At 40.3% G+C, this 24,139-nt stretch overlaps 5 protein-coding genes across 5 annotated transcripts in view; 3 read left to right on the forward strand and 2 right to left on the reverse strand.

The window, feature by feature from the left end:
- Positions 1–24,139, forward strand: part of LOC134740699 (uncharacterized) — a 92,130-nt gene that overhangs the window by 44,401 nt on the left and 23,590 nt on the right. The window lies entirely within an intron of this gene.
- On the reverse strand, positions 3,885–16,835 carry LOC134740695 (mRNA (2'-O-methyladenosine-N(6)-)-methyltransferase). The gene is made up of 7 exons (XM_063673257.1): positions 15,558–16,835; positions 15,309–15,449; positions 13,066–13,242; positions 11,445–11,713; positions 9,601–9,811; positions 6,724–6,782; positions 3,885–6,302 (listed from the first exon to the last, which is right to left on the reverse strand). The coding sequence occupies exons 1-7, from the start codon at positions 16,485–16,487 to the stop codon at positions 6,029–6,031; spliced, it is 2,061 nt and encodes a 686-aa protein (XP_063529327.1). The 5' UTR covers positions 16,488–16,835; the 3' UTR covers positions 3,885–6,028.
- On the forward strand, positions 17,117–18,474 carry LOC134740696 (2-oxoglutarate and iron-dependent oxygenase JMJD4). Its single transcript, XM_063673258.1, has 2 exons — positions 17,117–17,732; positions 17,810–18,474. The coding sequence occupies exons 1-2, from the start codon at positions 17,233–17,235 to the stop codon at positions 18,468–18,470; spliced, it is 1,161 nt and encodes a 386-aa protein (XP_063529328.1). The 5' UTR covers positions 17,117–17,232; the 3' UTR covers positions 18,471–18,474.
- On the reverse strand, positions 18,295–19,980 carry LOC134740697 (alpha-methylacyl-CoA racemase). The gene is made up of 3 exons (XM_063673259.1): positions 19,964–19,980; positions 19,629–19,750; positions 18,295–19,500 (listed from the first exon to the last, which is right to left on the reverse strand). The coding sequence occupies exons 2-3, from the start codon at positions 19,734–19,736 to the stop codon at positions 18,475–18,477; spliced, it is 1,134 nt and encodes a 377-aa protein (XP_063529329.1). The 5' UTR covers positions 19,737–19,750; positions 19,964–19,980; the 3' UTR covers positions 18,295–18,474.
- LOC134740704 (basic proline-rich protein-like) lies at positions 20,985–23,062 on the forward strand. The gene is made up of 2 exons (XM_063673274.1): positions 20,985–21,330; positions 21,892–23,062. Exons 1-2 carry the CDS (start codon positions 21,109–21,111, stop codon positions 23,020–23,022), a joined length of 1,353 nt encoding a protein of 450 aa, XP_063529344.1. The 5' UTR covers positions 20,985–21,108; the 3' UTR covers positions 23,023–23,062.

Here is a 24,139-nt window from a genome sequence, read left to right on the forward strand (position 1 = left end):
CCAAATGTACTTAGAACCTTAGTTCTGGTGTAATTGAATCAATTGAATGAAGGCAAAAAATTTACAGTTTGCATTTTCCTCGAGGTGGTGATGGTGAGGTGAAAAATGTTGTATACTACCTACACTAAAACTGTTTGCCTCTTATATCTTAAAACCCGTGATGAGGATTTGAAGATTTGATGGACCACTGGTTAAGCTCGTTACTTTATTTTGAAATCTAGCTTGCTAAGGTCTCATTAATAGCTCGAGAGGTAACAAGTTTGCTCCTTGTGTATATATGAATAACTAAGAGTATTAAGTACTTGAACAGGTAATGTATACGTACATATTCCTTTCAAGGCAAAATTATGTCCTACCGACCAGTACACTGAGCGGATGCTGCCCATATTATGAATCCAATTTCATTTTCGACAACATCGGTTTTACCCCCAGTAAAAGTCATTAGACTTAAATAGCATATACCTATATATAGCCTACCCTTATTTTTCCACGTCTAACGCTCTACTGTGTGCGTGTAAACTGCGACTATAAACTTTGATCCGTGAATTGTATTTGCTTCTCTAATTTGTATAGTATTAGGGCCGGTTGCACCAAACCGTTGGTCACTGTTAAAGCGTTCGCTAAATTTTATTGTATGGGAATTTTCATAGTTCGGTGCTTAGTGATGTCGCGATGTTGATCAGTTTGTCAAGTGTGGTTGGTGCAACTGGCACTTATACTACTAAAATTGACATTGTAGATATGATGATATATATGATTTGTCTCAATAAGACCTTTGACACGAGGTGGTACTCAGGGTCTGATGATGTAGCCAGAAGGTGGCCACGGGTTCCAATCAACCATGTAAATAAAGCACTTCGTGTTTATTAGGCTCGTTTGATTCGTCTTAACAAGACCTAGTTGACACGAGGTGGCAGGTACTGTAAAGGTTTGCAACCTTTACACCCATTTTGATCGGTGACTGGCAACAGTTATTTAAATTAAGAATCTGATCTCGCTGTGAAATGGAACGGGTGTGCGGATCGACATTCCAGCCAGAAGAGTAGTAGATGATTGTTACTTAGCGGACTTGTGAGAAAAATAATAAAAATAATCTTATTTTAAACATTGACAGAGAGAATCATACTATCTTTCGGCGACCGGTCTGGCCTAGTGGGTAGTGACCCTGCCTATGAAGCCGATGGTGCCGGGTTCGAATCCCGGTAAGGGCATTTATTTGTGTTATGACACAGATATTTGTTCCTGAGTCATGGATGGATTATCTTTGTCTTACACTAGTACTAGCACCCAAAAGAAAAGGATGGGTATAGTTTTTTTTTGTTCTTATTTACTGACATTGTAGTTTACCAACTATATATTGAAGTGCAGATAATCAACGTTTTATCATCTTCCACATCCTCCTATGCGATGCTAGGTCGTATCTCTTTACACTTTACAGTACTCAGGGTGCGATGATGGAGCCGGAAGGTGGACACGAGTTCCAATCAACCATGTAACTAAACCACTTCGTGTTTAGGCTCGTTTGATTCGTCTAAACAATACCTTTGACACAAGTTGGTACTTAATAGGGTCTAATGACGAAGCCGGATGGTGGATCCGGGTACTCATCAACCGTGTTACAAAACCACTTCGTGTTTAGGCTTGTTTGATTCGTCTCAACAAGATCTTTGACACCAGGCAGTATTCAGGATCTGATGATGAAGCCAAAAGGTGGTCGAGGGCTCATCAACCGTGTCAAAAACCAATTCGGAATTAAGCTGGTTTGATTCATCTCGACAAGATGCAAGTTGACGCAAGGTGGTACTCACAGTTTGAGGAAGAAACTTCCTCGTTATACCTTGAACAATCGTTATAACAAAAACAAGGAAACTAAAAAAAACACTAGTTGTTACTGGGATTTATTAATCAAACCTATTTTTACAAAGTGCCTTGGTGAAAAGTAGTTTTGAATACTTAGACGATACGATATACATAACACCATTTTTTCTGCTTTTTCGAAAGTTAACATTATTTTCATTTCAATTGCTTGGTTTGTAGATAATAATAATAATAAAAACACTATGCTCATAAGACTTGAAGAGTTCCCTTGATCCCTCGTGGAATCCATCATCAGAACTCGACCTTGACAAAAATGTTACTTTTAAAACCGAACTTACTTATACAACAAAGATGACCAATCGCCAAATGATGAAGATGCGTCGTTGAAGACTCCTCTTTGGTCATGATCAGCAGTTCCATTTCATCAAATGTCACGTTTATAAACCGAAATGCTTGATTTGTTGATGATAATACAAAAATCACTATATGTGCCTTTAAGATTTGAGGAGCTCCCTCGATCCCTCATGAGTCTCATCATCAGAACTAGATTTGGACAAAAATGGAACCGATTTGTATATACATTTCACATATACTTTCAATCAAAAAAACATATATTTAGAGAATCGGTCAAGAGTCCTGACTTCTGAGGTAATAAACATTATGAGTCCCATCATCAGAACTAGATTTGGACAAAAATGGAACCGATGTGTATATACATTACACATATACTTTCAATCAAAAAAAAAAAATTTAGAGAATCGGTCAAGTCCTGACTTCTGAGGTAATAAACATTACCTTGTTGGTTATTTATGGTAACATATGCATATAACCTTAGTGCAATAGACTTTATATGTACTATACGAATACATAAAATATAATAACAATTATATATTGTATCAAATTTATCGAAACTTTTATTTTAACCCAAATAAAGAGTTAGGCATAAGTTGCGAAAGTATCAATACTGTTTATGGCGGTCGCGTTGTTGCATGCGCAGGGGCCGGCATTCGGTTACTGTGTAAAAGTCGTATCTTCGCGAGTTTTGAAATCGTTACCGGCCTCTTAAACCTTCTCGGAATGCAGGCAGGTTGATCTTGGGCTGTAGCCGAGCGCGTCACTCGACGCCTTGGCGGTTTAACTTTTCGACGCCATATCAAACACAAAAGCTGTCACTTGGACGCCAAGTCACCGAAATGTCAAAACTGAAATTGAACTTTATGCACATGCACTTAGGTCTATGGTGCTCTGTGGTCTTTGACCGATTAATCAGTCTTTGGCGTTGGACCTGCGGTGCCGATATATCCGTCATTGACGTCCAAAAGGTTAAAGGTAAGCCAGCAAAGCCAGAGAGGCACGCCGCTTATACCAAATTACCAACCATCCTAGAGTTAAACCAAGAAGTTTTTCTTCTTATCATCTAATCTTTCGATCCCAATCGATCTCTACGACGCTTGAGTAACTACACATTTAGCATCGCCGGTTCCCTATCTATTGAGTCAAAGAGTGTATAACCACTATATGTATAGAATTAAACCAAGAAAAGTATGCAGAGATTTTGACAACACACGCAGTGCCAGTGTTATTTATACGTCATAATTTCGTACAAGTTTGACGTTTAAAATAACACCTGCACTGCGTGTGTTGCCAAAATCTCTGCAGGCTTCTTGGTTTAACTCTAGGGTGGTTGGTAATTTGGTATAAGCGGCGTGCCTTTCTTGCTTTGCTGGCTTACCTTTAACCTTTTGGACGCCAATGACGGATATAACGGCACCGCAGGTCCAACGCCGAAGACGGATTAATTGGTCAAAGACCACAGAGCAACATAGACCTAACCAAAACATAAACAAGGCTCCCAAAGACGGCTAAATTACGTAGTTGCTACTCATTAAGCACCCGCCACGCCACACCACGAGCTGCATTAACTGGTGGACCAGTGGGTCTACTCTACACTACAACTTAAGGTTTACTAGGTATTGAACGTTCATTTTTATTACTTATGTTAATTTAAAAAGAAGTTTTAGGGGGGCTTTAAAAATAAAAGGTTTTTTTTTTCAAAAATATAATGATGAACAATCAAAACAATATATTTATCGAACTATACAACAGATGTGGATCTTAAAATAACTAAAAAAATGATAATCGAAATTATCTTTACAACTAAATAATATGTATATACATGATACAAATTTATCATTATGTACAAAACACATACACTCTATTTTGTAGGTAATCTCTACAAAATGCCGCAATCAGATTCTGTCGATTATTTATTTTGTGTACAATATCAAAGATAATAAGCGAAATTAGCATTTCGCCGCCACCTATCACCCACATACACTTAGAAACCTATATACTCTATATAGCATCTTTCCTAATCCGAGAGAACACACTTTTTACAACCCTACACAAATATACTACACAGATGAAGGGGTCAGAGAAAGTTGCTCAAAATTAATTACATTTAATCAAACTTTTAGTGAAAGCGACACAGCTGAAGTAGAAATGGTGCTGTACGGCACACGGCGACATATTATGTGGTAACTGAATTATTAAACTTTGAACAACTAGGATTTACCGCATAATTCACGCAAAATGCAACTGGACTGTACAGTGCTATCTACAAGTTTTCTTTGACTTTACGTCTCTTCTAAGATCAATAGAGTTAGACCAAGATAAGTCTGCAACGATTTTGATAGCATAAGCAGTGCAAGTGTTATTTATACGTAATAATTTCATATAAGTTTGGCGTTTAAAATAATACTTGCACTGCGTGTGCTATCAAAATAGTTGCACTTTTCTTGGTCTAACTCTACTGCCCTCATAGCGGTATCTCAAATCAAAATTTTATGCAATAAAAAAACTGTAAAATTTAAAAAAATCGTTTGTTTTTGAGATAATTGGTTTAGCAGGCTAGAATAACTCTGATCTCAATTTAATTTATGAAAATGCGCTAATAACGATGCCGCGTGAATGAGGAGGAACTAGATTAGAAAACTCAATATTAATTGTTGATCGTATTTCGTGATAAGATCAAGGCAACTGATTTCTTTTTGTATTACAGATATGTTTAGCGCGGCAGTGTGAAAAAGGAGACTGATATAGGTACATTAGGGACAATATATTTTTGACTTGAGAAACTCCTATATTGCGTCTTAGCTCTTCCCCGACCCCTTCAAATGTCTGGGAAACGACGACCATTGGTAGTTTGTATGACCCAAAAACTAGCCGAAATTAGGTACATATCTCTTAGGTACCTATTGCATCTTCAACTAAACTGAAGTCCCTTGATTGATAAAAGATACAGGATGTAATGACGAATAATCCTTTCCCATCGTATTTTCTCGGAAACGTTATTATTTGTCATGCTACTTCAGGCAGTCTCAGTACTTTCTGTACTGACACATTCGTATGTTTGCGCAAAAATACTATGGGAAAGGATTATACACTACATCTGTAATTATGTAATGCACTGTAGGTAATAAACACAGTAATACGATTCAATCTTAAGTCAATTTATCAAAAAAAGTTCTTCTTAAAGATAGTAGAGTTGAGAGAGAGAGTAGGACGACAGGATTGTCCATGTGTTGGTAAAATTAACTTGTTCAAAATAAATGCAGATATAAACGGTTCAGCTTATTGGGTTATTAATGTTACTATGTTATTTACTTAAAACAAGTCGTTGCAAGTTTACTGTGCGATCGTGATGAACTGTCGAGTTTGAAGTTTGTACGCCTTATTGCACTGGGGTAAATATGCGATTTAGGACACGTTATAGTATGAGGAAATTTTATAAGTGGATTTATACACGTCAATATTGATTTTAGAATGGGTATCAAGTCGAGTAAATTAACCGCAAGGATAAATTCTATTCGATTCAATAATAGATCCCTTCAATTTCCTATCATATTTCGGCTAGCTTTTCGCTTTCGATACCTTGTTTCGCGAGCTCCACGGACGACCGGCCGCGTCGCGCAAACGTCCAATCGCGCACATTCGGGATCGTATAATTTCACAGAAGAGCATTTCACCATTCGGGATCGCCGCAGGCGTCGCTCACATTTCAGATTCCAAATCTGTACATCGAAGCGCAAAATTGCAGAGCCAGCAACAATTAATTAATTCATTATGTGGCCGACTGGCCGTGCAAATTAGCAGGTCGTCGGTTAGAGTTGTGCCGTGAACATCGCTTGGGCTCGCACTCGACGTGCGCCTACAGCTTGTCGGGCTGGGGCGCGGCGGGTGGTGGTTGCGGGGCGTCCGGCTGGGCGGTGGGGGTGGGGGTGGCGGAGGCGGGCTGCGCAGGCGCGACGGGTTGCGCAGGCGCAGGCGCAGGACGCGGCGGGGAGCGCAGCTTGGCGCGCGGCCGCCAGGCGTCGAGCAGCGCCTCCACGCGCTCGTCGGTGGGCCCCCAGCGCGCGCAGCCCGCCGCGTTCTGCAGCCACACCACCACCGTGCCGCCGCCCCACCGGAAGTACACCTCGTTCCTGCCGGCCCGACACACCGTTTAGTTAGAGCGTGGAGTTGGAGGCGCCCGCGGGTTCCGGTGCCCGCTTACCGTCGGGCTATGGTATCACACTGTATAACCTCATATACTTGTAAAATGATGGGCGATATTTTCTAAATCTCCCTCCGAATATGCCCAGGGGGCCTCGCCAGGATGACAATCGTTTGCGCCGTAGCGAAAACGAAACGCTAATGTATCTCTATCCCTCTTCCGTATACGTGAGACAGAGAGAGAGAGAAGCGTTTCGTTCGCTATTGTCACCTTGAGTAGGCCGCCAGGCTTTCAGACGTCGGAAATAAGTTACCATAACTTGTCGACTGTACAACCTTTCAATCTCGCGCCTTGCCAGGTAGGCAGGTACCTCACAAATATTATTAGGTCATAATATGCAAATTACTCACTTTGGAACTACGTGCTGGAAGCCGTGTCGATATTCGTGTTCAAAAGCTGGTATCACCACCTGTCACAAAATAATGTAATCTATATATATAAACGTAAAAGTCCTGACTGACTGACTCACTTAAATCAACGCCCAGCCCAAACCGTTGGACCTAGAGAGCTGAATTTTTCACAATAGGTAGTTTTAATAACGTTAGTATCCACTAAGAAGGGGTTTTTCAAAATTCATCCCCTAAGGGGATGAAATAAGGGTTCATAGTTTGTATGGGGTTCAAGTTTTATTTTAAGCTATGAATTCGAACCTTGGGTAAAATATATTATTGAAAAACAAGAATACTACTTTCAGCGTTTTTGAAAATTCATCCCCTAAGGTGGTGAAAAAGGGGTTGAAAGTTTGTATGGAAATCAAAAATTTTATCAAATGCGGGACCTATAACTTTGTATATACCTATATATGGGCATATTATTAGAATACAGGAAAAGTAATTTCAGCGTTTTTAAAAATTCATCCCCTCAAAGGGTTAAAAAGGGGTTGAAAGTTTGAAGCCATTACAAATGCTTTATGGAGATCAAACATTTCTTTGAGTGCGGGACTTGAATCTTTGCACGAAGGCATATTATTAGAATACAAGAAAAGTAAATTCAGCGTTTTTAAAAATTCATCCCGTAAGTGGCTGAAAATTTGTAGCGGTCCTAATTTTATTTTAAGCTAGGTACTTGAAACTTCGTAGAAAGTTATTTAATTAAAAGGGAAGAAAACTTATTTCAGCAGTTTTGAAAATTCCCCAAGGTGGTAAAAAGAGGTTGAAAATTTGTATGGAGATCAAACCTTTTTTTGAGTACAGGACTTCAGTCTTTGTATAAAGACATATTATTAAAATACAAGTAATTTAAGCGTTTTTAAATATTCATCCCCTAAAAGGGTTAAAAAGGGTCTGAAAATTTGAAACAATTACAAATGCTTTGAAATTTCTTAGAAAGGCATTGTATAATATTACAAAAAAAGTTATTTCAACGTTCTTAATAATTCAACCCCTAAGGGGGTTAAAAAGGGGATATAAGTTTATATGTACTACAAGTTTTCGTTTAAGCTAGAAACATGAAACTTGGTAAAAGGGCATTATATTTATTAAAATAGACGAAAACTAATTGCACCGTGTTTGAAAAGTTTGTATTAATAAAGTTAGCATCGGGAGCGAACATTTTTTTTTTAAATAGTGGACTTACCTATGTTGAACAAATAAATCTTTGAAAATCCAAGTGTTTAGAGAGATTATATCGAGAACAATTTTTTTCAGTTAGGGGCTTGAAACTTCGTACTTTGCGAAAGACAAATTTCATGCGTTGTATAATTATTAACAAATGATTAACCGTCCCTACTGATATCTTTTCATGCATAATGTTCTATGCTCATGTAAAATATATAACCACCAACACCAACATACAAATCCACGCGTACGAAGTCGCGGGCAACAGCTAGTCTATATATATAAACGTAAAAGTCCTGACTGACTGACTGACTGACTGACTCACTTAAATCAACGCCCAGCCCAAACCGTTGGACCTAGAGAGCTGAATTTTTCACAATAGATAGCTTTTATGACGTTAGTATCCACTAAGAAGGGGTTTTTCAAAATTCATCCCCTAAGGTGGTGAAAAAGGGGTTGAAAGTTTGTATGGAGATCATAATTTTTTTGAGTGGGGGACTTGAAACTTTGTATAAAGGCATATTATTAAAATACTAGAAAAGCAATTTCAGCGTTTTTGAAAATTCATCCCTTAAGGTGGTGAAAAAGGGGTAGAAAGTTTGTATGGAGGTCAAATTTTTTTTAAATGCGCGACTTGAATCTTTGCATAAAGGCATGTTATTAGAATGCGAGAAAAGTGATTTCAGCGTGTTTAAAAAATCATCTCCTAAAGTGGTTAAAAAGGGGTTGAAATTTTGTCGTGGTCCTAATTTTATTTTAAGCTAGGTACTTGAAACTTCATAGAAATATATATAATTAAAAAGAAAAAAACTTATTTCATCATTATTGAAAATTCATCCCCCAAGGTGGTAAAAATGGGGTTAAAAGTTTGTATGGAGATCAAATATTTTTTTGAGTGCGGGAATTGAATCTTTGTATAAAGGCATATATTATTAGAATACAAGAAAAGTAATTTAAGCGTTTTTAAATATTCATCCCCTAAAAGGGTTAAAAGGGGGGTTCAAAGTGAATCTATTACAAATGCTTTGAAACTTCTAAGAAAGGCGTTGTATAAGATTCCAAAAAAGTTATTTCAACGTTCTTAAAAATGCAACCCCTAAAGGGGTTAAAAAGGGGATGTAAGTTTATATGTGGTACAAATTTTCTTTTAAGCTAGGAACTTGAAACTTGGTAAAAAGGGCATTATATTAGAATAGACGAAAATTGATTACTTACACCGTTTTTGAAAAGTTTAATAGTTTCAGGAGCGATTTTTTTTTTAAATAGTGGACTTGTAAATCTTCTAAGAGGGTCGAGAGGGATTATATCGGGAACAATTTTTTTCAGTTAGGGTCTTGAAACTTCGTAGTTTGTAAAAGACAAATTTCATGCGTTGTATAATTAACAAATGATTAACCGTCCCTACTGATATCTTTTGCTGCATAATGTTCTATATTATGCTCATGTAGAATATATAACCACCAACATACAAATCCACGCGTACGAAGTCGCGGGCAACAGCTAGTTTATTATGAATATAAAAAAAACTTATCGTGTGAGGTAGACTTTATGGTTCTTATGGTGGTTCTGTGGCGGCCATGACATCTCCTATTGTCATTCGATTCGACATCTGACACTACATAACGGCTTTATACGTACGTACGTATAGTGCGTCTGCGTGTGTATGCGTACCTGCTTGCGCTTGAAGTGGCTGGCCTGCAGCTTGTGCAGCGCGTGCGTGTGTCGCTCGGGCCACTCGGGCAGCACCACGACGAAGGAGAGCGGCTCGGCCGAGTCCTGCAGCAGCCGCTCCATGTGGCGCAGCGCCGCCTCCAGCAGCTCCTCGCAGTACGGCGGGTGCGCCACCATCGACCCCGACACCGGCCGCAGCTCCAGGAACGGTCTGCAATGCAACTCAAATAACCATCTAATCTATACTTTATTCAAAACCTTTCAACGCTCGCATATCGCAATCTTGTCAGAATGCACGAAGGTTAATAGACATTGGGCTGTAGCCGCGCGCTTCAGTTGACTTCATTAGCCGGGTCCACACGTTCCGCACGACAAAACCAGGGATGTTGCGAATATTCGCATCCGCAACCGCGGAACTTCCGCATTATTTTCAACATCCGCATCCGCATAAAAACAATGCGGAGATTAATGCGAATGCGGATGTGGAACAGGTAGGTACAGGAACGTCTTAGCGGCGGCGTAAGTGCTAGGTAATTTCGTCATTAGCCAATAGGAATCTCGTTTCGTTTTTGTGATTCGTCGATCGAGCACTAGCCTATGACGGACAGCGACAAGAAGTGAAAAGTTTGTTTTATTTGGAATTTAGTATAGTAATGCGATAGTGGGGCACCTATATTCTTGTTTAAATACTAAGTTTCGTTTTTTTTTTAAATAAAAATTACTAAAGACGACGACGATTCGACGTTTTTTATGTGCCTAATCTCGACATCCGCATCCGCATCCGCGGATGTGAGCCTATAAAAATCCGTCAGACAAAACGGCCAGAGTACACGTATGTGCCTAGCGCGCGCCGCCTCGGAGGCACGTCTACACTGGCCATTTTGTGCGCGAGGAAATTGCCTCACGCGAATGCTCGCTCTGTGTGGACCCGGCTATTGGTGATCAAAGGGTTTTGATTGTAAAGATATATGTATACATAAAAAAAAAGTGTGGCAGATTATGACAGCCGAACTGTTTTGTGGTAACTTAATTGTCAAACGTCAACTTTTGATAACAAGAGTAACCGAAAAATGCAGATTAGGGCCGTGCAGAAACATCTACTACGGTAGGTAGAATTTGATGGCAGGAAGGCGTGCTCGTGTAACTTTTACCTCAGCACGTTTGCCTCACCCGAGCCAATATGCTCGGCAAGATGGCGTCATTCAGTCAGCTGTTCAAAATGGCGCCGCACGTACTGACTGCCGTGGCTTGCGTTTCGGCTATTTTGCTTTTTAAAGCAATTCAAAAGAAAAGGAGGAAGAGAAGAAGAAATCATAGGAGATTTTGGGTGCGGCAATTATATAGACACAGATCACAATATATTTTTTCCGTGTTTTGACAACTTTTGACGTAAGTACGAACAAATCACACGCACCATAAACAAACACGTCCACACTGGCGCGCGGCAAACGTCTGAGGCGCCTTTGAGCATGCCGAAAAACCGCCGCCGCTCGGGCGAGGAAAACGCGCGCGCCGCCCCGCCCGAGGCACGTCTACACTGCCCGTTTTGTGCGCGAGGAAATTTCCTCGCGAGGCTGCTCGCTATGTGTGGACCCGGCTAATGAAAATTTGTAAAGAAATGACATAATGTCCGTTGCGGCACGCTGAAGTCGATGTTAAAACTAGTATTTTGCATTAGCAGTGGTGCGAAGTTCCACAGCCGTTGTGTGCTGAAGGCCTACCGTAGGCCTACAGCATGGAAATATCGTAAATCGTCTCTTGCATATGCAGGTGGGGCTGTGCAAGATGCGTGTCGATATTATGACTCTCTCTCTAATAATAGTATACAGACAGAATAAACGTACCCACGAGATCCAAAGTAAGAGTCAGTATCGGCGAACGCCGAGCAGTACTGGCGGAAGTAACAGTCGAGCGGGGACGCGAAGCACTCAAACGTGACGCCGAAGCAGCGGTGCAAGCACTCGAGCACGGGCACGGGCAGCGCCATCTGTGCGAGCTGCGCGTCGCCGCCCGCGCCCACCCACGCCGCGTAGCGCCGCAGCGCGCACCACACGCGGGAGAGGAACTGCTCGAACTTCTTGTCGTCGAAACAGCTGTACCGGTATAGGCACTCCTGAAAACATAATGACGTAGTATAAGGTATGAGGTAGTTTAGTAACAGATTATATCTACCAACAAGTTATCTTAATAAATATAGCTGTAGGATGTGGTACACACACATACACACGCAAAAACCAAGAAACACGGAATATTTCATGAAACAGCAGCTTCGCTAGACGGCGCGTTGGCGCCATTCAATGCGCCAGACAATGTTCCAGAAAATTAACCCCTCGTATGCCGCCTTGACATTTAAAACAATACATATAAGTTCCCACGCACGAATCCTTATTCCTTATCATACACAGACAAGAGGTTAAGTGCCTCACACAATTTACCCTGGCCAGTTGCAAGGCGAATAGCGAGACTAATGGAGGACCGCTTTTCCTGCCTCTTTATTCTTATTCGCTATTTGTCTCATGACGCATGATTTGATGAATGATGGTATATTAATCACTACTTTAGCAGATAAAATATAACTTAAGTAAAAATGAATAAGAAACATGTAGTCGTCTTTTTTAGGGTTCCGTAACCAAAGGGTAAAAACGGGACCACATATACAAACGGGGCAATAACCCTCTATACTATCTATTTGACCCTACCCACCAGCTTCTGGAGGTAGGCCGCGTTGATGACCTGCGTCTCGCCGAGGTAGCGCAGCAACACCTGGTCGCAGGGGATGAAGCGCTCAATTAGCGGCGACCACGGCAGTGCGGTTACGCACCAAGAAGCACTAGACCCAGCCCTGGTGTACCCACCAGCTTCTGGAGGTAGGCCGCGTTCATGACCTGCATCTTGCCAAGATAGCGCAGCAACACCTGATCGCAGGGGATGAAGCGCTCAATTAGCGGCGACCACGGCAGTGCGGTTACGCACCAAGAAGCACTAGACCCAGCCCTGGTGTACCCATCAGCTTCTGCAGGTAGGACGCGTTGATGTGACCTGCGTCTCGCCGAGGTAGCGCAGCAACACCTGGTCGCAGGGGATGAAGCGCTCAATTAGCGGCGACCACGGCAGTGCGGTTCCGCACCAAGAAGCACTAGACCCAGCCCAGGTGTACCAACCAGCTTCTGCAGGTAGGCCGCGTTGATGACCTGCATCTCGCCGAGGTAGCGCAGCAACACCTGGTCGCAGGGGATGAAGCGCTCAATTAGCGGCGACCACGGCAGTGCGGTTACGCACCAAGAAGCACTAGACCCAGCTCTGGTGTACCCACCAGCTTCTGGAGGTAGGCCGCGTTGATGACCTGCATCTTGCCGAGGTAGCGCAGCAACACCTGGTCGCAGGGGATGAAGCGCTCAATTAGCGGCGACCACGGCAGTGCGGTTACGCACCAAGAAGCACTAGACCCAGCCCTGGTGTACCCACCAGCTTCTGGAGGTAGGCCGCGTTGATGACCTGCGTCTCGCCGAGGTAGCGCAGCAGCGCCTGGTCGCGGTCGAGAAAGTGCTCGACTAGGGGCGGCCGTGGGGCCGGCAGAGCAAACTGCACAGGGTAGCACCACACCTTCCGCAGTGCAGCCTGCTGCAGCGGCGCCGGCAGTTCCTGCATAACAAATACAATTCAAAAATCGAGCATGGATTTCAGCGAGATTCCATTTACCATGACTTTATGCTGTTTTTTAAAAATGACTTCTTCTTTCTTGGTTAGTTTTACTGGATAACAAAAACTTCATTCCAAAAAAAATTGTATTAAAGTATTGCAAGGTGTGACGAATCATATTCTAATTAAAGATTCTTTTTTTATCTCATTGGTAATACCATCCTGATCTTACTCATTTGCAAATACTAGTGAATGAAATTTAGTGGGCAATGTAACTAAGTGCCATTTTGAGACGTTTTTTAGAACTAATAAATTACCATAACAAAGGTAGGTATAGGTAGGCATATTGGATTTAAAGCAGTAGTCTAACCCGTTCGTATAAAAATACCGCAAATCGATGTACAGATTAGCCGTTTGGCACACACATGCTAGAGGCCAAAACAAAATTTTTGACCCGCAGTTCCTAAAAAAACGATATATATACCCTATCGATTTTTCTTTGTACAATATACCACAAATGGTACGTAATCTGAAGGATACAATCTTGATATTTTGTGTCAAAAACAAAACAAACTATACCAACCGATGAAAAGGCGCAGTTAAAGGGTTAAAGAGGTATTTCCCGTTCGATATATGGATATTACGTATCATTTTATGATTAATATGTACCGTATCTGCAGTACAGTTCCATAAGTCTAGTGAAATAGGTATTGAAGTAAAACTGTGTCACTTTGTAAGATTGAAAAATTAAAAAAAAAATGTTAATAATAATAATTGTTAACTGTGTTGTTGTTGTGTGTTGTTAATTTTCAAAATTGCTTTCTTGGGGTTCGATATCAAGATATTACGTATCATTTGTGGTATATTGTACAAAAAAAATCAGTAAGGTATATCGTAGCTGGAGGATACAACCTTGATATTTTGTGTCAATAACTAAACAAATTATACCAACTGATGAAAAGGCGCAGTTAAAGGGTTAAAGAGGTATTTCCCGTTGGATATATGGATATTACGTATCATTTTATGATTAATATGAACCGTATCTGCAGTATAGTTCCATAAGTCTCGTGAAATAGGTATTGAAGTAGAACTGTGTCACTGTAAATTTGAAAAATTAAAAAAAAATTGTTAATGATATTATTTTCAAAATTGCTTTCTTGGAGTTAGACATGAGGATATCACGTATCATTTGTGGTATATTGTACAAAAAAAATCAGCCATATCGTGTCTGGAGGAGCCCAAACTTGGTATGTTTCGAAAATTCTTTTTGTTTTAATAAAAAAAAAATGCCCGAAATGTAATGATGTGATATATTTTTAGAATCGCCTCAAAAAGCCCTTTCGTATTTTTTCCATACAAAAAAAATAATGTTTTACCACTCCCCCCCACAGCGAAATTTTTTTAGGAACTGCGGGTTAAAAATTATCTCTAGTATGTGTGTGCCAAACGGCTAACCTGTACATCGATTTGCGGTATTCCTTTGAAATTGGGGTCGAGCGGCTTCCGCTACAGCTTATCATAACAAAAACAAATTGAACACAAAAGATGAACAATGTATAAGGTCAATTGTTGACTAGCCATTTTTGATTCCAATATGGTGATACTAGTCACGTCACAGGCTGTTAGTTTGTAATAAAATTAAACAGTGAAACCTGCGATTAGCCCTCTGGTTGAATAGTCTGCTTGATGTTATATTAGGGCCACTTCTATATTTATAAAGTTTTAAAAAAATTGTCCTTCTTTCTCTTGCCTGCATTGCTTTACTAAGTTGGAAAATAAAAATAAATAACATGTGTCAAGTACATGACTGCCAAAAAAAGAAGTGTATTGTTTTCAGGGTTCATGTTTTTGTTTGTATGTGAGTTTTTCATACAAATTAACCGGTATTCAATTTCGGTATCACGGTTGTTATGTATATTTTTGCCCTTAATTTTGCTAATCTGATCAATCATTATCCTTACCTAAATACTATTCTGTAATGTGAAACAAATATTGTGAATGCTATGAGATATTTTGATTTTTAGTTATATCAGCCCCTGATTTGAGGAGACAATTTCTTATTATTATACCTGTATTCCATTTTCTTTTAACAGAGCACTATGTTTCTCTCGTATTTTGCGCGCATACTCTGCAGATAAGTGGTATATCTTCAAACAGATGCCTTCCACAGAAGCCTTGACCGTTTCAGCCAAATGTGGCTGACATTGTCTCTGAAACAATGATTAAGATTAGACATATTTCACAGAGAATTACATATTATTTGTAAAAATTTTGCTATATTTCTGAAGCTGTGAGCCATAAAAAAATCAAAAACTAACTCGTAGATGAGCCAGTCTGTCTTGAAAGTCATCATAGGTAGCACCAACTGTGCGTCGAAGCCATTGGAATGTATCTTCTGCATTCCATTTCACCACCTTACGACTTTCAGGTGATGCATTCCTGGATTCTATCATTTTCTTTGCAGCTTCAGCATAGCGCGACAATTGTTTACGAGCATCCCCAGTGAATTTTGGATGCGTCAGCTTGATTGGTATATCATTCATGATTTCTTCATACATAGAACGCGATATTTCAGGAAAACAGTGACTTGGCAAAAGTGGATCTGAACCTCCTTGGTCATTCACTTTACGCTCCATAAGCCAACGATTAAATGAATCCTTTGGAGCATCAATACCCTCTCTGGTATGACACAACTCTTGATAGCATTGTCGAAGTTTGTTTGCAAGTGTAAATCTGAAACCTTCAATTTCTGGATGAGGATGGGGGCAGATTGTTGGGGGCCGTTCATATATAACCACATTTGTTGCCACTTCTATATCCCAAGGCCCTGCCAGAACAAACTTTTTAGGTGGAGGTCCATTGTCCTCTGAAGGTCGGCGCTTGCTGGCACTTGGAGTCATATTACCTGCATTGGGCGGACCAGTGTGACAAATGCCAAGGGGGTCTGTAATAGGGTCAAAATCTCTTTTTACCGCCGGTAGCTCCCACATTGATTCTCCAGAGAGCTTATTCCAAAAGTAGGGTCTGTTTTCTCGTTTGGACCAGTACTTGCGCCAGCCTTGTTGTATGAGATCTGGATGTAAGTCGGCAGCAAGGTGTGGAGCCAGCGGCGCTGGCGCTCCGGGCGTCTGTGGGGTTTCCCCGCTGCCGCCAGGCGATGATTGAGTCTCGGGTGATGAGTCGCTTCGCGTTGTTGTGTTCTCCCAACTCGAAGACCCGGCAACAACTTTGTCTCGAACATCATTCATGATGCTTATTTTGAATTAACTAATAATAATAACAATTATAGAGCACTAAACTGTCTTGCATCGAACTTTAATAATTCTCTTACGCTAATAAGGTTCCAATAAGCACATTTTTCATCAAGAATCATTAATTGTTTTCTTAGCGCCAAGAATTGTTATCGTGCAAACTTCAGCGATCTCAAAGAAATACATCATGATTTATACATGAAAAATAACAGAACAAAATAAAACTTTATAAAACAATATTAGTAGCTTCGAAATCAATCAGAAAGTATTGTATCGTAAATTTACGACTAAGCACGGCAGCAAAGCCCCCAAGCCAGCACCGCCATCACAAATATGACATGCCACAGACAAGACAAATTAATTAAACAAAGGATTCTGTTCGAGACACTTAATTTTATAGAAATGTATCAATATCAATCTATTACAAATTGTTACAAAATTTACCTTAACTTATTTATTGAAACATCAACTATTTAGTAGTGGAATTTATTAATGTAAAAAGAATACTAGCTTTCGTAGCATTTTCCTGTTTTTTTTTTTTTATATTGATTCTAAAGAAAAATATGCTTTAGTTCTGTCTGTTTAGTTGTGTTCGTTCGGTCTGTCTGTAACTCTGTACGGCAAGTCAACTTCAACTAATGTTCAACTACGATTTTAGAAAATTCAAAAAAAATTTTTATATTCTGTTTAAGTTTGAAAGATTTGAATAATCAATTAGGCCGGCATTTTAGTGCATAGTGTAATGGAAATAGAAATAAATGAATGTCTCGATAGTACACATACATACAAATACACTGGTTGCAATGTTAGTATTTTACCGAAAGACATAGAATACAGTAAGTTTTATAAGGATTACATTTACAACAATTTGCCGTGTATAATAAGAAATATTAGTTCTAACTGGGAATGTTGTACTACATGGGTCAAAGACGACACAATAAATTATGACCATTTCATAGACAAATACAGCGATCTTAATGCTCCAGTAGCAGATTGCGGCACTATCGCTTATAATGCGCAAACTAAAAACGACCTCAATGTCAGTGATTATATGATGTACCTAAAAACCAAAGAAAGGGATAAGCTCCTATACTTGAAAGATTGGCATTTAAGGAGACTCCGTCCTGATGACAACTTCTATGAAGTGCCAGTATTCTTTGGCTCAGATTGGCTCAATGAGTATGCGCAAGATCACCAAGAAGATGATTTTATGTTTGTTTACATAGGACCTAGCGGTTCATGGTATGTACTGTATTTGTATTCCTATCACTTATTAAAATAAATATTACTCTAAATACAATATTTTGTTTCTTTTACAGGACACCTTTACATGCAGATGTTTATAGTTCTTTTAGCTGGTCAGTAAATGTTGTTGGTAGAAAAAAATGGATTTTATTTCCCCCTGGAGAGGAAGAAAAACTTAAAGATCCTTTAGGGAATTTACCCCTTATGTTTGAAGATTTGGAATTTGAAAAGGTAACACACTTCAAAGTAATACAAGAAAAAGGTGATGCTATTTTTGTGCCTTCAGGATGGCATCATCAGGTTTCCAATGAGCTTGATACTATATCCATCAACCAGAACTGGATTAATGCTTGCAACATAGAAGAAGTTTGGAAGGCTTTGGAGAAATGTTTATTAAGTGTGGAAGACGAGATAAAAGAATTCCAAAGCACTCTGGAGTTTGTAAGCCAATGTCAGCTAATCTTAAAATCAATGTTCGGTATGGATTTTGAATATTTTATTAACTTCATCTGTTATATAGCTAAAAAGAGACTTAGTGAACTTGAAGGAAACAGTTGCGTTGTATTCAACAAATATGTATTAGGCAAAAACCATATTATGTTCGACTTGAAAAAGTTACTAAAAATAATAGATTTATTTAATAACCACCTCTTGATTGTAAATAATTCCTTAAATATAGATTATAAATATGACACCCAAACCATTATACAACAAATAATCAACAAAATTCAGTAAACAATTATAGTTTTGATTTCTCCGCAGCATATACAACACCATTATTTATGAAATCTTCTATTTCATTTTTGTTATAACCCAAATCCTTTAAAATTTGTATTGTATGTTGTCCTGGAATAGGCATACTGTGGTGTCCAGTGGAAACCCCTGGTGTCACTGATAGCCGTGGGGCTGGCTCTGGCACTAAGAGATTTTCTGAGTCTCTGTAGAAAGACTTTCTAGACATGTGTAATTTGTGCTTATCAGCAGAGTCCATGTCTAAAACAGGTGTGACACATGCATCAGCTCTATCAAATAATTGACACCATTCTTCTTGTGTTTTGGTCATAAACTTTTCAGTAAATGCTTTCCTGCAGTGTTCCACATCACTTCCTTGTGAGTAGTCTTCTTCACACAACTGCAGTACATTCAGAAAGTTAACATAAAATTGTGGTTCTAATGCTCCAACTGCCATGAATTTATCATCTTTGGTTTTGTAAGTTCCATAAAATGGAAGACCCCCATCTAGGGCATTTGTTCCTGGTGGTCCTGACCACACTGGTAAGTTTTTGGATTTGTATACCCATGTTGCTAAATATGCTGCTCCTTCTGTCATGCTGGAATCAATTATTTGACCTTTTCCAGATTTAGTTCTTTCAAAAAGAGCTAAAAGAATTCCAAGAGCACACATAAAACTTCCACCAGCAAAGTCTGCCAGTAAGTTAACTGGTGGATGTAGGTCTCCTTTTCTTGTCAGTGCAGATAAAACACCTGACATGGCTACATAATTAATATCATGTCCAGCTTTGGTCTCATATGCTCCATTTTGTCCATAGCCTGTCAATCTTGCATAAACAAGACCTGAATTTTCTTTAAGGAGCAAATCAGGACCTAGACCTAATTTCTCCATTACCCCAGGTCTAAATGTGTCTAGTAAAACATCTGATGATGCACATAATTTCCTGATGACTTGTACTCCTTCCTTAGACTTTAAATCAACAGACAACATCCTTTTACCATTTGATAAAACATCAAATGGTGATGGTTCCATCTGCAAAAAGAATGAAAATAGTTTTATCATAAAATAAGACTTTATGACCAGTCACATACAAGTAACAATAAAATTGTAATATAATTCATAAAGAAAACATAATTAAGATAAAGAAATAAGAAACTCACCTTTTGAATCACAGTGACTGTAGCTCCAAAGTCTGCTAATAAGGTTCCACAAAGAGGGCCAGGGGCAAGTCCCAACATTTCTACGACTTTTATGCCTCGCAGTGCCATATTTTATTAATTAACTGCAAAAATATTAGAAAGCTCTTATTTTATTGATCAAAGCAATTACGAATCCAAAGTGAGGAATTGTTATAAAGTTAAGTACGTCTCCATAATATTTCAAAAAAATACTAAGTAACTTAAAAATGTTGATTTTAGTCTCAGTAACGACAGTAACAAGAAGTATTGGCCTTTTAAACAATACGGTTTGAATTTTTAGTAATATGTATATTCACGTTCAAAGTCCAGTTTAGTTAATTAAACCGCTAAACTCTAGTCTAGAGTACACAACAAACAATACACAAAATTTCTCATGCTGGTGCCACACTCGGAATGACATGTGCAAGCGAGACAGCGCTTTGCATTTGTAAAGCGACGTCCCGTTCCCACCTGTCATTCCGTACGGAAACCGAACATAGATATAGTATAGTAGTTATAGACATGAAACCGAGCGACCAGGGGTAAGAGAAAGACATATTCATGTATTGACGACAGGTATGCAATTGGTACGCAATGAATGGCAGCCAGCCTGACACTCTTTGATAAAGAAAGATAGTCTTATTGCGATTCCTATAAGAGGAAAGTGTGCCATGCTTTGTCCTTATCACCGACCGGGTTTTTTTTCATGGTCGGGTTATGACAGCATAGGTAGGAGGCGATGGCGAAATACCGAAATTTATACAAGTGAAAGAAAAAGGATTATGCTGCCATACATTAACCTGTCAATACATGAATATGTCTTTCTCTTACCCCTGGTCGCTCGGTTTCATGTCTATAACTACTATACTATGTCTATGATGGCAGCATAAGCCTTTTTCTCTTTCACTCTTATAATCGGTATTTCGCCATCGCCTCCTACCTATGCTGCCATAACCCGACCATGAAAAAAAACCCGGTCGGTGATAAGATCAAAGCATGGCACTATTTTCTCTTTCCTCTTATAGGAATCGCAATAAGACTATCTTTCTCTATCAAAGTGTCAGGCCTATAGACATAGTATAGTAGTTGTCAGGCCCTCGTCTTAAGGGCCCTCCACACTCATGCGCGAAGCCGCGAACGCGAGTGTGGAGTCGATTTCGCTGAATAGCGAACTAGACTCCACACTCGCGTTCGCGGCTTCGCGCCGTGATTCGCGCATGAGTGTGGAGGGCCCTTTATAGGAATCACTTTTGTCAACGCTTGTATGAGCGTTTTTAACTCGTGTCTCAAACCATCCTGACCCATTGCCTTTTTTTTTATCTGTTACTTTCATTTATCTTTGTACGAAGGAAGACGAAGCGAAGCGGATTCTACTTGTTGTTCATATTGTATTCTCAACATATTTGTGGAATTAAACACTGGAGAGTGATTCAGGGTATTGAAATAACTAGAAACCGACAAGATGTCGGTAGCTTTTGCGCCAAGAGGCAATCGCCCTCCGCTTAGTCCTGCTCAAATTCAAAAAATGTTGGACGAGAATGCTCATTTAATACAAACTATACAAGAGTATCAAGCGAAAGGCCAACTAATGGAATGTCATCAATACCAGCAAGTTTTACATCGAAATCTTGTGTATTTGGCATCAGTAGCTGATGCTAATCAAAATATTCAGGCCCTTTTGCCGGTGAGTACTTTTTCTACCTAACAAAGTGATCCCCATTACCTATTGAAGATACTAAATGTGCTTTTATTCAGAACAACAAAAAGGTTAGCTGATCATTAGCGTCATTCTACTAATGATTTACCTACTTCAACATTTTTATCAGCAAAAGCCTATGAAGCTTGCATATCAGTAATGTAGAACATAAAGCCATTTAACTGTTATTTTTCATTGCTCATCTTATGTCATTAGTACAACCACATGCATGTAAGCATTTAAAAAAGAGAGGTAGGGGTCATCTTTTTTTTCTATTCCTTATCCATTCTATTTGAGTACTTATTGCAATTGTCCCAAACTTGACCAGCGAATGACTGTTTGGGGGACACCTTTGTCCAGCAGTGGACGTCTTTCGGCTGAGATGATGATGGTGATTGCAATTGCTTACTTATTGTCATGAACAGGAAGACATCAAACCATGAAGTCATTTTTGACTCATCAGATATAGCAATGAGTTTCAGATATTTTATACCTATCCTGTGAATACAATAACTACTGGATATCTAATCATTTCTAACATACTTTCAGCCCCCTCATCAATTGGCAGCAGGCAATGTGCCACCTCAGGGCCCTCCCTCAAGTGGAGCAGAGTCCCCCGGCCCATCCCAGCAACCATACAGACCACCAACTGGTGTGTCAACTACACCAACTAGGCCAACCCAGTCTTATGGGCAGAGACCATATCCTCAGAATCAATATCAAGGCCAATACCAAGGTGCACCTGGTTATCCTCCGCAAGGTGGTTATGGGCCCCCAAGTCAGGGGTACGGACCTCCTAATCCTGCTCAGCAACCTCAGGGCTATCCTCCTAACTCAACTTATGGACCTCCTATTACTACAACTCCTAGTAACTATCCGCCTTCCACTCACCCTGGAGGTGGCTATCCACCATCTACAGTACAGCAGCCTTATGCTCCTCCACCAGGTAGTCCCACTGTGGCTGGTTCCCCATACCCAGTGCGTGGGCCTGCCCAACCTGGGTACACTGGGAACTCTGCTTACCCACCACCGCAGTCTGGTCCAAATTATGGAGGTCCCAATGTGGGAGTAAGCACTTATAATTCAACTCCATCCCAACCCCAACCTTACCAGTCTCAGCCATTCCCTAACACAACTCCCACTTCTGCTTATAGCACAACTCCCACCTCGCAACCAAACAGATCTCCTCAGCCACCTCCCAGTGGTTACACAGCACAGAACCCACCCAGCTCAGGGTACGGTTCTCCTTCCGCTCAATCACCTACCTATAATTCTAGTTCTCATGGAAATAATGTGCCACCTTCCACTGTCGCGTCAGGGGGTGGTCCTCCCCCTCCAAGTGGTCCTCCCGGACAGCAGTACCCGCCTCCCGGTCAACCATCTCCGTACCCTCCAGCTACGCAACCTCCGTATTCCAATCCTTCGTCGCAACCCGGCAGTCCCGCTCCGTCGGTGTCAACGGCGCCTCCCGCGCAAGGGTCGTACCCTCAGAATCCGCAAAACTACCCCCCAGCTAGCGGAGCGTACCCGCCGCACGCGTACCAGCAGGGCTACCCGCCCGCGCAGTACCCGCCGTCCCCGTACCCGCCCTACGCCCGCGCGCCGGCCCCGGGCGCGCCACCGCCCGGCGCCCCGCAACCGTATCCCGGTTACGGTTTTCAACCGCCCACCCAACAGTAGTTGTGAATAGTATAAGTTTTTTGAATCAATTTATATAGATATTTGTTTTAATCGAATGAAATTATTGGTAATTATGAGTTTTTCAATGAAATCTGAAATCTTGACATTCAATAAAATAAAATTTGTATATCTTAGTTTTTATTTAATTCCTATTTTTATTCCATTATCTAATCGGCGATCGTAAAGCCAGGGAGGGATACACTAGCTAGGGGACAAAATACCGCACGACTGCGCTTGATGTCGCTAACTCGCCAGATATGTCAACGTCAAGCGAAATCACTTGACTTGTCACAGTCAAAGGTAATATGTCTCCTAGTGGTCTTCTTCTCTACTCTACCATCTACCTACACTTCAGGCTCAAAAAGTGACGATATTAATACAACCATAAAAAGCACAATCGGAATAGGACAAGCTGCGAAATCTCTTGGAGAGTGATGAAAATTGGTATATATGTTAACCTTTTGGACGCCAATGACCGATATATATACGCACCGGAGGTTCAACGCCAAAGACCGATTAATCGGTCATAGACCACAGTCAGAGCAACATTTAGACCTACGCACAAGCATAAATTTTAGGTCTGTGGACCTACGCATATGCATAAAGTTCAATTTCAGTTTTGACACTTCGGTGACGTGGCGTCTGGATGACTGCTTTTGTGTTTGACATGGCGTCGAAAATTAAAGGTCCTTTTTTCATGTCCACACCATTTGACATTGGGGACCTCGAGGAACCGCAGCCATCTTGGCAAATGTGTGCCTTCCTAGAAAAATTCACATTTTACTCTGAATTTACGTATTCTATGGAAATATGGTTTTCCCCTCACTAGCTCGGAAAGCCGTCTTTTATCCTTTAAAACAAGCGGGGAAAAACGCACTTTATCCACTAGTGGCGAAAGTAATTTGACCTTGGGTGGAGCGTGTTTAAGAAGCTTTTGCTGACAGATAACAAAACGTAAAACGCTCATAATAATGGTTCGTTCGATATTAATTATCATAAATAAATGGTTTGAGAATTTAATAAAAAATACCAAATTTAGCTTTATTTAATTACCTTAAATTCCATAAGAAACATTTGTTTTTTTAAATGATTTTGAATGTAATTCTGAACGCACAAG

The sequence above is a fragment of the Cydia strobilella genome, chromosome 4, assembly GCF_947568885.1.
Source record: "Cydia strobilella chromosome 4, ilCydStro3.1, whole genome shotgun sequence".
Taxonomy (NCBI): domain Eukaryota; kingdom Metazoa; phylum Arthropoda; class Insecta; order Lepidoptera; family Tortricidae; genus Cydia; species Cydia strobilella.

Excerpts from the sequence above, each read along its gene's own strand:
- LOC134740704 (XM_063673274.1), top strand. The coding sequence starts at position 21,109 with ATGTCGGTAGCTTTTGCGCCAAGAGGCAATCGCCCTCCGCTTAGTCCT. Across the intron at positions 21,331-21,891 it reads ATATTCAGGCCCTTTTGCCG|CCCCCTCATCAATTGGCAGC; the intron begins GTGAGTACTTTT and ends ACATACTTTCAG.
- LOC134740695 (XM_063673257.1), bottom strand. The coding sequence starts at position 16,487 with ATGAATGATGTTCGAGACAAAGTTGTTGCCGGGTCTTCGAGTTGGGAG. Across the intron at positions 15,450-15,557 it reads ACAGACTGGCTCATCTACGA|AGACAATGTCAGCCACATTT; the intron begins GTTAGTTTTTGA and ends TCATTGTTTCAG. Across the intron at positions 6,783-9,600 it reads GCCACTTCAAGCGCAAGCAG|GTGGTGATACCAGCTTTTGA; the intron begins GTACGCATACAC and ends ATTTTGTGACAG.
- LOC134740697 (XM_063673259.1), bottom strand. The coding sequence starts at position 19,736 with ATGGCACTGCGAGGCATAAAAGTCGTAGAAATGTTGGGACTTGCCCCT. Across the intron at positions 19,501-19,628 it reads CAGTCACTGTGATTCAAAAG|ATGGAACCATCACCATTTGA; the intron begins GTGAGTTTCTTA and ends TTCTTTTTGCAG.
- LOC134740696 (XM_063673258.1), top strand. The coding sequence starts at position 17,233 with ATGGAAATAGAAATAAATGAATGTCTCGATAGTACACATACATACAAA. Across the intron at positions 17,733-17,809 it reads ATAGGACCTAGCGGTTCATG|GACACCTTTACATGCAGATG; the intron begins GTATGTACTGTA and ends TTTCTTTTACAG.